The sequence below is a fragment of the Macaca nemestrina genome, chromosome 10 (assembly GCF_043159975.1).
Source record: "Macaca nemestrina isolate mMacNem1 chromosome 10, mMacNem.hap1, whole genome shotgun sequence".
Classification (NCBI taxonomy): Eukaryota; Metazoa; Chordata; class Mammalia; order Primates; family Cercopithecidae; genus Macaca; species Macaca nemestrina.
The window spans coordinates 16456923-16469834 of NC_092134.1; the positions used below are offsets into that span (position 1 = coordinate 16456923).

General features: G+C 45.0%; 1 protein-coding gene across 4 annotated transcripts in view; it reads right to left on the reverse strand.

The window, feature by feature from the left end:
* The window catches only part of LOC105495201 (ring finger protein, transmembrane 2), a 108438-nt gene that overhangs the window by 83906 nt on the left and 11620 nt on the right, over positions 1 to 12912 (reverse strand). For all 4 annotated transcript variants that reach the window (XR_011608794.1, XM_011764496.3, XM_011764507.3 and 1 more), the window contains exons 4-5: positions 10669 to 11135; positions 6659 to 6735 (exon numbers count right to left, since the gene is read on the reverse strand). Coding sequence is in view for 3 of the 4 variants with exons in the window: in XM_011764496.3 (XP_011762798.1) it covers positions 6659 to 6735; positions 10669 to 11135 (544 nt within the window). In the remaining variant the exon portion in view is untranslated. The remainder of the gene's footprint in view (positions 1 to 6658; positions 6736 to 10668; positions 11136 to 12912) is intronic.

Below are 12912 nucleotides of genomic sequence, written 5' to 3' on the forward strand. Positions count from 1 at the left end.
ACCCAGGAGGCGGAGCTTGCAGTGAGCCAGGATCGCGCCACTGCACTCCAGCTTGGGCGACAGAGCAAGACTCCGTCTCAAAAAAAAAAAAAAAAAAAGTGAGCTAATGAGCTGAATGTCTGTGGCGTAAAGGGACTCGGCCAGGGGGATGTGAAGGAGATGCTGCTGTTGGAGGGGAGAAGGAAGGAACATTCAGGGATCTACCCAGGGGTGACAAGCAGAAGAATGGCCTCCCTAGGAGGCTGAGGTCGGAGGATCACTTGAGCCTGGGAGTTGGAAGCTGCAATAAGCTATGGTCATGCCACTGCACTCCAGCCTGGGGGACAGGGCAAGACTCTGTCTCTAAAAATTATAAAATAAAAGAAGAGGTTTTGGTGAGATCATGGCGGATGGGAGGCAGGACTAGATTGCAGCTCCAGACAGAGCAGCGGGTGGCAGCTCGCACTGTGAATTTTAGCACCAGATTGACTGCAAGGACAAACCAGCAATCCCGAGAGGACCCACAGACTCTCTGAAGGAAGCGGACCGCTCCTGCAGGACCCAGGAGAGACCCCCAAAACTGTGAGTGCCCCAACTGCGGAAATGGGAAAGGGAGACCCTCCTCCCCCGAACACTCACCCTCACCAGGCAAGCTGAAGGTCTATTTGCGGGAGAAGTTTCCGACTTTATCTGGCGCTGAGTCAATTTGGAGAGCCGAGCAAAATACAGGGGTAAAGGAAGCAACAGCAAGGCCCTGGGAGCTCGCTGGGTCCTCCAGCAGTCCTTTCCTGCCTGGCACCACGGAGATCCAATGGGTAGGAGCAGGGGCTAAAACTCCACAGGGAGAAGCAAATCTCTAGCTGAACGCTGAAATAATTTGAACAGGGTAAGAAGCCTCCTGGCCAGAACTCAGGGGAGGGTGCAAATCCAGCGTGCAGACTCCACAGCAGGGGAAGAACTGAACCCTCTTATTTAGCAGCTGGGAAGTGGACAGCCTGGGGCGGGTTTTCAAGCCCCTATCGCTCTCCACCTGAAAACGGTCTGGGGGCTGTTGCGGTGAGCACGGTGGGAGTGAGACCGGCCCTTCATTTTGCATGGGAGCTGGGTGAGGCCTGTGACTGCCAGCTTTCCCCCACTTCCCTGACAACCTGCATGACTCAGCAGAAGCAGCCATAATCCTCCGTGGCTCCGTGGTACACAACTCCAGTGAGCTGGGAATGTCACCTACTTCCCCCATAGCAAGACCCGCCCAAGGAAGAGTCTGAGGTCAGACACGCCTAGCCTCACCCCCACCAGGTCCTTCCCTACGTAGGACTTCCCTGGTAGCGGAAGACAATGGGCAAATGAACTTGGGAGTTCTAGGGCCCTGCTGGTTCCTCTCTACATTACCGCAGCTGATGATCTCTGGAAAGCGCCACCTCCTGGCAGGAGGCCAACCAGCACAAAAATAGCACATTAAACCACCAAAGCTAAGAACCCTCATGGAGTCCATTGTACCCTCCACCACCTCCACGGGAACAGGCACCGGTATCCACGGCTGAGAGGCCCATAGACAGTTCACATCACAGGACTCTGTGCAGACAACCCCCGGTACCAGCCTGGAGCCAGGTAGACTCACTGGGTGGCTAGACCCAGAAGACAGACAACAATCACTGCAGTTTGGCTCACAGGAAGCCACATCCATAGGAAAAGGGGGAGAATATAACAAAGGAACACCCCGTGGGACAAAAGAATCTGAACAACAGCCTTCAGCCCTAGACCTTCCGTCTGACAGAGCCTACCCAAATGAGAAGGAACCAGAAAACCAACCCTGGTAATATGACAAAACAAGGCTCTTCACACCCCTCAAAAATCACGCTAGTTCACCAGCAATGGATCTAAACCAAGAAGAAATCCCTGATTTACCTGAAAAAGAATTCAGGAGGTTAGTTATTAAGCTAATCAGGGAGGGACCAGAGAAAGGCAAAGCCCAATGCAATGAAATCCAAAATATGATACAAGAAGTAAAGGGAGAAATACTCAAGGAAATAGATAGCTTAAAGAAAAAACAATAAAAAATTCAGGAAACTTTGGACACACTTTTAGAAATGTGAAATACTCTGGAAAGTCTTAGCAATAGACTTGAACAAGTAGAAGAAAGAAATTCAGAGTTCGAAGACAAGGTCTTTGAATTAACCCAATCGAACAAAGACAAAGAAAAAAGAATAAGAAAATATGAACAAAGCCTCCAAGAAGTCTGGGATTATGTTAAATGACAAAACTTAAGAATAATCAGTGTTCCTGAAGAAGAAAAGAAGTCTGAAAACTTGGAAAACATATTTGGGGGAATAATCAAGGAAAACTTCCCAGGCCTTGCTAGAGACCTAGACATCCAAATACAAGAAGCACAAAGAACACCTGGGAAATTCATCGCAAAAAGGTCTTTGCCTAGGCACACTGTCATCAGGTTATTCAAAGTTAAAACAAAGGAAAGAGTCTTAACAGCTGTGAGACAGAAGCACCAGCTAACCTATAAAGGAAAACCTGTCAGATTAACAGCAGATTTCTCAGCAGAAACCCTACAAGCCAGAAGGGATTGGGGCCCTATCTTCAGCCTCCTCAAACAAAACAATGATTAGCCAAGAATTTTGTATCCAGTGAAACTAACAATCACATATGAAGGAAAGATACAGTATTTTTCAGACAAACAAATGCTGAGAGAATTCACCATTACCGAGAATTCACCATTACCAAGTCACCACTATAAGAACTGCTAAAAGGAGCTCTAAATCTTGAAACAAATCCTGGAAACACATCAAAACAGAACCTCTTTAAAGCATAAATCACACAGGACCATAAAACAAAAATACAAGTTAAAAAGCGAAAACAAAAAATGAAAAAACCCAAAGTACACAGGCAACAAAGAGCATGATGAATGCAATGGTACCTCACATTTCAATACTAACATTGAATGTAAGTGGCCTAAATGCTCCACTTAAAAGACACAGAACCACAGAATAGATAAGAACTCACCAACCAATCATCTGCTGCCTTCAGGAGACTCACCTAACACATAAGGACTCACATAAACTTAAAGGGGTGGAAAGAGGCATTTCATGCAAATGGACACCAAAAGCAAGCAGGGGTAGCTATTCTTATATCAGACAAAACAAACTTTAAAGCAACAGTGGTTAAAAGAGACAAAGAGGGACATTATATAATGGTAGAAGGCCTTGTCCAACAGGAAAATGTCATATTTCTAAATATATATGCACCTAACACTGGAGCTCCCAAATTTAGAAAACAATTACTAATAGACCTAAGAAATGAGACAGACAGCAACACAATAATAGTGGGGGACTTCAGTACTCTACTGGCAGCACTAGACAGATCATCAAGACAGAAAGTCAACAAAGAAACAATGGATTTAAACTATACCTTGGAACAAATGGATTTAAGATATATACAGAACATTTCATCTGACAACTGCAGAATACACATTCTATTCAACAGCGCATGGAACTTTCTCCAAGATAGACTACATGATAGGTCACAAAATGAGCCTCAATAAATTTAAGAAAATTGAAATTATATCAAGTACTCTCTCAGACCACAGCGGAATAAAACTGGAAATCAACTCCAAAAGGAACCTTCAAAACCATGCAAATACACGGAAATTAAATAACCTGCTCCTGAATGAGCATTGGGTCAAAAACGAAATCAAGATGGAAATTTAAAAATTCTTCAAACTGAATGACAATAATGACACAACCTATCAAAACCTCTGGGATACAGCAAAGGCGGTGCTAAGAGGAAAGTTCATAGCCCTAAATGCCTACATCGAAAACACTGAAAGAGCACAAACTGACACTCTAAAATCACACCGCAAGGAACTAGAGAAACAAGAAGAAACCAGACCCAAACCCAGCAGAATAAAGGAAATAACCAAGATCAGAGCAGAACTAAATGAAATTGAAACAACAACAAAAAAAAATTCAAGAGATAAATGAAACAAAAAGCTGGTTCTTTGAAAAGATAAACTGATAGACCATTGACAAGATTAACCAAGAAAAGAAGAGAGAAAATCCAATGACCTCACTAAGAAACAAAACAGAAGATATTTCAACTGACACCACTGAAATATAAAAGGTCAATCAAGGCTACTATGAACACCTTTATGCACATAAACTAGAAAACCTAGAAGAGATGGATAAATTCCTGGAAAAATACAACCCTTCTAGCTTAAATCAGGAAGAATCAGATACCCTAAACAGACCAATAACAAGCAGTGAGATTGAAATGGTAATTTAAAAATTACCAACAAAAAAATGTCCAGGACCAGACAGATTCACAGCAGAATTCTACTAGACATTCAAAGAAGAATTAGTACCAATCTTTTTAACATTATTCCACAAGATAGAGAAAGAAGGAACCCTCCCTAACTCATTCTATGAGGCCAGCATCACCCTAATACCAAAACCAGGAAAGGACATAACCAAAAAAGAAAACTACAGATGGATATCCTTGATGAACATAGATGCTAAAATCCTTAACAAAATACTTCCTAACTGAATCCAACAAATTACCAAAAAGATAATCCACCATGATCAAGTGGGTTTCATACCAGGGATGCAGGGATGGTTTAACATGCGCAAGTCAATAAATGTGATACACCACATAAACAGAATTAAAAACAAAAATCACCTGATCATTTCAATAGATGCAGAAAAAGCATTAGACAAAATCCAGCATCCCTTTGCAATTAAAACTCTCAGCAAAATCGGCATACAAGGGACATACCTTAGTGTAATAAAAGCCATCTGTGATGAACCCAGCCAATATAAAACAAAATTTCCAGGTACGAGATTAATGTACACAAATCAGTAGCTCTTTTATATATACCAACAGCAACCAAGTGGAGAATCAAATCAAGAACTCAATCCCTTATACAATAGCTGCAAAAAACAAAACAAAACAAAACAAAACAAAACTTAGGAATATACCTAACCAAGGAGTCAAAAAACATCTACAAGGACAACTACAAAACATTGCTGAAAGAAATCACAGATGACACGAACAAATGGAAACATATCCCATGCTCATGAATTGGTAGAATAAATATTGTGAAAATGACCATACTGCCAAAAGCAATCTACAAATTCAATACAATCCTCATCAAAATACTACCATCATTCTTCACAGAATTAGAAAAAAACAATTCTAAAATTCATGTGGAACCAAAAAAGAGCCCACATAACTGAAGTAAGACTAAGCAAAAAGAACAAATCTGGAGGCATCACACTCCCTAATTTCAAACTATACTATAAGGCCATAGTAACCAAAACAGTGTGGTACTGGTACAAAAATAGGGACATAGATGAATGGAACAGAATAGAGAACCCGGAAATAAACCTAAATACTTACAGCTAACTGAACATAACAGAAACATAAAGTGGGGAAAGGACACCCTTTTCGACAAATGGTGCTGGGATCATTGGCTAGCCACATGAGGAGAATGAAACTGGATCCTCATCTCTCACCTTATACAAAAATCAACTCAAGATGGATTAAGGATTTAAACCTAGGACCTGAAACTATAAAAATTCTAGAAGATAACATTAGAAAAACCCTTCTAGACATTGGCTTAGGCAAGGATTTCATGACTAAGAACCCAAAAGGAAATGCAATAAAGACAAAGATAAATAGCTGGGACCTAATTAAACTAAAGAGCTTTTGCACGGCAAAAGGAACAGTCAGCAGAGTAAACAGATGACCCACAGAGTGGGAGAAAAATCTTCACAATCTGTACATCTGTCAAGGGACATTATCCAGAATCTACAATGAACTCAAATCAGTAAGAAAAAAACAGACAATCCTATCAAAAAGTGGGCTAAGGACATGAAGAGACAATTCTCAAAAGAAGATACACAAATGGCCAACAAAAATGTGAAAAAATGCTCAACGTCACTCATGATCAAGGAAATGCAAATCAAAACCACAATGTGATACCACCTCACTCCTGCAAGAATGGCCGTAATCAAAAAATCAAAAAAACAATAAATGCTAGTGTAAATGCGGTGGACAGGGAACACTTGTACACTGCTGGTGGGAATGTAAACTAGTACAACCACTATGGAAAACAGTGTGGAGATTCTTTAAAGAACTAAAAGTAGAGCAACCATTTGATCCAGCAATCCTGCTGTTAGGCATCTACCCAGAGGAAAAGAAATCATTATTCAAAAAAAATACTTGCACACGCATGTTTATAGCAGCACAATTCACAATGGCAAAATCTTGGAACCAACCCAAATGCCCATCAATCAACAAGTACATAAAGAAATTGTGGTATGTGTATGTGTGTGTGTATATATATATTCCATCATATATGTGTATGTATATATATATACACACACATATATGTACACATATATGATGGAATACTACACAGCCATAAAAAGGAATGAATTAACAGCATTTGCAGTGACCTGGATGAGACTGGAAACTATTATTCTAAGTGAAGCAACTCAGGAATGGAAAACCAAACATCGTATGTTCTCACTGATATGTGGGAGCTAAGCTATGAGGACACAAAGGCATGAGAATGATACAATGGACTTTGGAGACTTAGCGGGAAGATTGCGCCTGGCTTGTGGCTATTTGTTGCAGCAGCCACAGGAGACTAGGTTGGCAGGTGACTCACCTTCAGAGAGACCTGTTCTCGGAGCGTGGAGTTGGCATAGGCGAAGGTGCTAGCCATCCCAATGCACACAGCGATGCCTGTGGGACAGAGAAGGGCCTGACGTCACCCACTTAGACTCATCAGGCCTAGCCCGGGTGCTGAGCAACATGAGGGAAAAGACACATCCGTGGGCCCCTTGGAGTTGACAGAAGAGAGAGAAAAATTTTTTTAAAAATCCCACTTCTATGGCCGGGCGCGGTGGCTCACGCCTGTAATCCCAGCACTTTGGAAGGCCGAGGCGGGCGGATCACAAGGTCAGGAGATCGAGACCATGGTGAAACCCCGTCTCTACTAAAAATAGAAAAAAATTAGCCGGGCGCAGTGGCGGGCGCCTGTAGTCCCAGCTACTCGGGAGGCTGAGGCCGGAGAATGGCGTGAACCCGGGAGGCGGAGCTTGCAGTGAGCCGAGATTGCGCCACTGCACTCCAGCCTGGGTGACAGAGCGAGACTCCGTCTCAAAAAAAAAAAAAAAAAAAAAAAAAAAAAAAAATCCCACTTCTGGGGGATTTGGGCTGCCATCTAAATCTCTGGGAATTCTGAGTCATTCTGACTTAGGCACAGGATTTAGGTCCCTGTGGGGATACTTTATAGCACTGGCTAAGGGGATGGGCTGTGCAGTCTGGTAAGGGCCAGGTTCAATTCCCAGCTCTGCCACTCCCTCTCTGTGTGAGCTTGGGCAAGTCACTGCACCTCTCTGAGCCCCAGTTTCCTCATCTGTAAAAATGGACACAGCAATAACATTACTTACACCTCATGGAGGGATAAAGCTTCTAGATCATAATCCCTAGCAGTTAGTAAATGATGCCTCTTATTATTTCTACTTTCAAAAAGAATCTGATAGAATCAGATAGAATTTGTGATAAAAGCATACATTGAAAAACCTCACAGCTGGGCACAGTGGCTCACGCTTGTAATCCCAGCACTTTGGGAGGCCGAGGTAGCCAGATCACTTGAGATCAGGAGTTTGAGACCAGCCTGGCCAACATGGTGAAATCACATCTCTACTAAAACTACAAAAATTAGCTGGACGTGGTGGACACACCTGTAGTCACAGCTACTCAGGAGGCTGAGGCACAAGAATTGCTTGAACCCAGGATGAGGAGGCTGCAGCGAGTCGAGATCACACCACTGTACTCCAGCCTGGGCAACAGAGCAAGACTCTGACTTAAAAAAAAAAAAAAAAAAAAGGGCCGGGCGCGGTGGCTCACGCCTGTAATCCCAGCACTTTGGGAGGCCGAGGCGGGCGGATCACAAGGTCAGGAGATCGAGACCACGGTGAAACCCCGTCTCTACTAAAAAAAAAAAAAAAAAAAAAAAGAAAGAAAGAAAGAACTCACAGCACCCATAAGGAATTCAAGTTTAATGTTCAATGAGAAAAAAAAAAATCCCAGCTAACAGACAAACATGACCCAGGCAGATGGCATAACGGAATTGAATTTTCTTCCACCAGTCATGTAATTGGCCACTGTTTGCCAAGCTACAATCTTGGAATTCTCTTGGAATAATGATTTTTGAGTCCTGCTTTTTGTTATTTGCAGACAGGATTCCTCTTTCACCTGATGCTCGCCCTATCTATCTATCTATCTATCTATCTATCTATCTATCTATCTATCTATCTATCTGACACTGTCACACTCTGTTGTCCAGGCTGGAGTGCAGTGGTGCAATCTCAGCTCACTGCAGCCTCCACCTCCCGGTTTCAAGTGATTCTTGTGCCTCAGCCTCCCGAGTAGCTGGGATTACAGGTGCCTGCCACCACACCCAGCTAATTTTTGTATTTTTAGTAGAGATGGGGTTTCACCATGTTGGCCAGGCTGGGCTCAAACTCCTGACCTCAAGTGATCTGCCCAACTCAGCCTCCCAATGTGCTGGGATTACAGGCGTGAGCCACTGTGCCTGGCCTCACTTACTCTTTTAATAGGTATGTGCACTCCAGCTATTTTTCCAGATCTACTTTGTAGAAGCGGTATTTCTTCACTATAAGCACATAAAATAAGAATGAGTAGCCCCATAATCCTTTTTGGTGCTCTTCTCTGTGATTAAAATACAAAAAAAAAAAAAAAAAAAAAAAAAAAACCTGCCAAGTGAAAAAGAAAACGACCACACTCACGAAACAAATCTTAGCTGTGATGCCAGAATTCAGGGTAATGGGGAACATGCCAGCTTTCACTTCTAGGAATAGAAAGGGTGGGGCTGATAGGACAGCACCCCAGCAAGGAAGGTGGAGGAATCCCAGAGAGAAGAAAATAAGAAATAAAGAATGGTCTCAGCTCCTCTCGAGGCTTTCTCTCTCTCTTTTTCTTTTTTTTTTTTTTTTTAGTAGAGATAGGGTCTCACTATGTTTCCCAGGCTGGTCTTGAACTCCTGGCCTCAAGCAATCCTCCCGCCTTGGCCTCGCAAAGTGTTAGGATTATAGGTACGAGCCACTGCACCTGCCTGATATTTTCTCATGGAAAATAGTAGCCCACAAGATAATTCTTACCATCACTCCTACTGCAGTACTAAAACAACAGCCTATAAGCCGGCCGGGGCACAGCAACACCATGATCTAATAAGTAAGCCGGGTGTGGTGGTTCACGCCCGTAATCCCAGCACTTTGAGAGGCCAAGGCAGGTGGATCACTTGAGGTTAGGGCTGAGAATCGCATAAACTCAGAGGGCGGAGGTTTGCAGTGAGCTGAGATCACGCCACTGTACTCCAGCCTGGTGACAGAGTGAGACTCCATCTCAAAAACAAAAACAAACAAACAAAAAAACAGTAAGTAACATTAATGATAACAATAACGGTACACTAGGCCAGGCACAGTGGCTCACGCCTATAATCCCAGCACTTTGGGAGGCTGAAGCGGACAGAACACCTGAGGTCAGGAGTTCGAGACCTGGCCAACATGGTGAAACCCTGTCCCTACTAAAAAATACAAAAATTAGCTAGGCGTGGTGGCTGTTGCCTGTAATCCCAGCCACTTGGGAGGCTGAGGCAGGAGAATTGCTTGAACCTGGGAGGCAGAGGTTGCAGTGAGTAGAGGTTGCACCATTGCACTCCAGCCAAGGCAATAAGAGCAAAATTCCATGTCAAAACAAACAAACGAAAAACAGTATACTAGAGGCCAATTACTGACTGTTGACTATGTGTTAGATAGGAGGCTGAGCACTTTATGAATCATTATATTATTTCCTAATAATAACAGTAGGTAGTATTTATTCATCATTTGCTGTATGCCAGCCTCTATGTTAAATATTTCAATGTGTGTGAATAATAAATATAGTAGGCTGGGGCAGTGGCTTGTACCTGTAATCCCAGCACTTTGGGAGGCGGATATAGTAAGACTTTGACTCTACAAAAAATTTTACATGTAGCTGGGCGTGGTAGCACATGCCTGTAGTCCCAGCTACTCAGGAGGCTGAGGTGGGAGGATCGCTTGAACTTGGGAGGCAAAAGTTGCAGTGAGCGAAGGCTGCAGTGAGCTGAGACCTGCACCACTGCACTCTAGCTTATATATATAATAATGTGTTTTATACACATTAACTCAAATTTAACATCACTGTTATCCCATGAAGAATATAAAATCATACCCCCACTTTACAGATGATGAAACTGAGGCACAGAGAGGTTAAATAATGCACCTAGCATCACACAGCTAGGAGGGGACAGAGCTAGGGTGCAGACTCCAGCAGTTTGAGTTATTACACAGGACTCCTTCACACTAGCCAACTAGCAAGGAAGTTTCTATCATAACTCCCACTAGACAGATGAGGAAATAGGCTCAGAGAAGCCAAGTGACTTGCCCAAAGTCACACAGCTAGTCAGCCAGGATTTGAACCCAGGTCTGACTCAGAATCCCACACTCTGAAGCCCATGTTGGTCTCTACTGTCTCTCCCTGGGCTTCAGAGGAGGAGCCCCCACCCCACAGGCTGCAGGCAGCCCGCGTGTTGAAGCCCATGGCCAGGACACCCATGCCCCCAGAACTCACCGAGCTTATGCTGGAAGCACAGTTTGGCCAGGAGGATCAGGATGAAGGGGAGTCCTTTCTGGAGCCAGCAGATCACAGCCTTCAGCTCGGACAGGGCAGGGGCAGGCGTCCCAGGCTGCTCGTCACCTCCCTCCTCCGAGTGCCCCCGGTGCTCCCCACCCACGTGCTGCAGCAGGGAGCCCCCGCGGTGGCCGCCGTGGTGGAAGTGGTGGTGGGGCTGGCGGTGGTGGTAGGCACCCCCCTCGCCCCGGCCCCCTCCTTCCTCCCTGGATGCGGGCATCTGGATGAACACGTCCCCACCGCCAGCGGAGGAGCCCAGCACCAGGCTGGAGGGGAACGAGCTGGTGGGGAGGCTTCCTGATAAGCCCGAGAAGAGCGCTGGTGGGGAGGCCGCCTCTGCCTTCAGACTCTCAAAGACGCCGCCTTCATCCACACTCGCCTCAGAGCTGAGCGTCTGGCTGCGGTTTCTGGGTGACAAGGGGAGAAAAACCCCAGGAAGTCAGGCAGATGGAAAAGACCTTACTCCAGAGGAGGATGGGAACCAATAATATCAATTATGTTATGGGTTGAGCTGTGTCCCTCCTCAAATTCACATGAGGTCCTTCCTCCCAGGACCTCAGAATGTGACCCTGTTTAAAGATAGGGTCTGTACGAGGCAATGAAGTTAAAACGAAGTCATTGGAGTGGGTCCCAATCCAGTGTGACTGCTGTCCCTATAAGAAGAGGTTAGGGCTGATGCAGTGGCTCATGCCTGTAATCCCTGCACTTTGGGAGTCAGAGGTGGGATCACTTGAGCCCAGTTGTTCAAAACCAGCCTGGGCAACATAGGGAGACCCCATCTTTACAAGAAATAGAGATAAATTAGCCAGGCATGGTGGTACACGCCTGTAGTCCCAGCTACTCAGGAGGCTGAGGTGGGAGGATCACTTGAGCCCAGGAGGTTGAGGCTGCAGTGAGTCAAGGCCTCACCACTGCACTCCAGCCTGGGCGACAGAGAGACTGTCTCAAAAGGAAAAAAAAAAAAAGAGGAAGAGATTAGGACACAGACAGGTACAGACAGTAGACCATGTAAACACCCAGGGAGAAGACGGCCGTCCACAAGCCAAGGAGAGAGGCCTCAGAAGGAACCAACCCTGCTGATACCCTGATCTCAGCCTTCCAGCCTCCAGAATTTGTTAAAAGAAATTTCTGTTGTTTAAGCCCCTCCCCTCGGGGTACGGTACTTTGTTACGGCAGTCCTAGGAACTAATACAAATAATATTAATAACAATAGGTCATAACCTTTATTGAAACCTACTATGTGTCAGATAGTCTTCTGAGTGTTTTGCATTGATTAACTTACTAAATCCTCCCATCAACCCTGGAATTAGGTCCTACTGATATTCCCACTTTACGGATAAAGAAATGGAGGCTCAGAGAGAGAAAGTAACTTGTCCAGAGTCACAGAGCTGGTAAGGGATGGAGCAGGGGAGATTCGAACCCAGGCTGACTCTCTCTAGAGCCCATTTTAGTAACCAGCACATTTCGTTGAAAAGGGTGCACAGAATTCTATGATTCTAGAATTACCTCGGGATCCCAAGGACCCCTGGCTCTGCAGTCTTCAAGTTCAATGTCCCCCAGTTCCCCAGAGGGGCCAGCCTTGGTCACAGCTGACATTGGGTGGGCGGCAGAGAGTAATGCGAAGAAGACTTAGCTGGGAGGCCCACATTCAAGCTCCAGCTCCACCTGTTCTAGGGGCCTTACACCTCTGCACTCAGCTTTCTTACCTGAACAATGGGCCTCTATTCCTGAATAGAATTCCTGGGGGTGGGGGCGTTAAATTTAAAATACGTTTTGCAATAATAGGTTCTCAATACGTGGCAACTGTTATCTCTAATTCCTATGGAAGACCTGCGAGGCCAAATTGCTTTCTCTAGTTCCAAGCAAGGGCCTCTTGGGTTGGAATCAGGCAAAGGATTCTGTGGCTCCTGCAGAGCCACTGCTGGCAGAGCAGAGAGCCCGGAGTTAGGCCTGCAGGAATGGAGAGCCCAGTATTGGGTGCCGTTTCCCACGAACACCAAGTTCTAGATACCACCTTTCTATTCTTGGGTTCATCCTCTTTTCTTTCTTTTTTCCTTTTGAGACAGAGTCCCGCTCTGCCACCCAGGCTGGAGTGCAGTGGCGCGATCTTGGCTCACTGCAACCTCCGCCTCCCCGGTTCAAGCGATTCTCCTGCCTCAGCCTCCCAAGTAGCTGGGACTACAG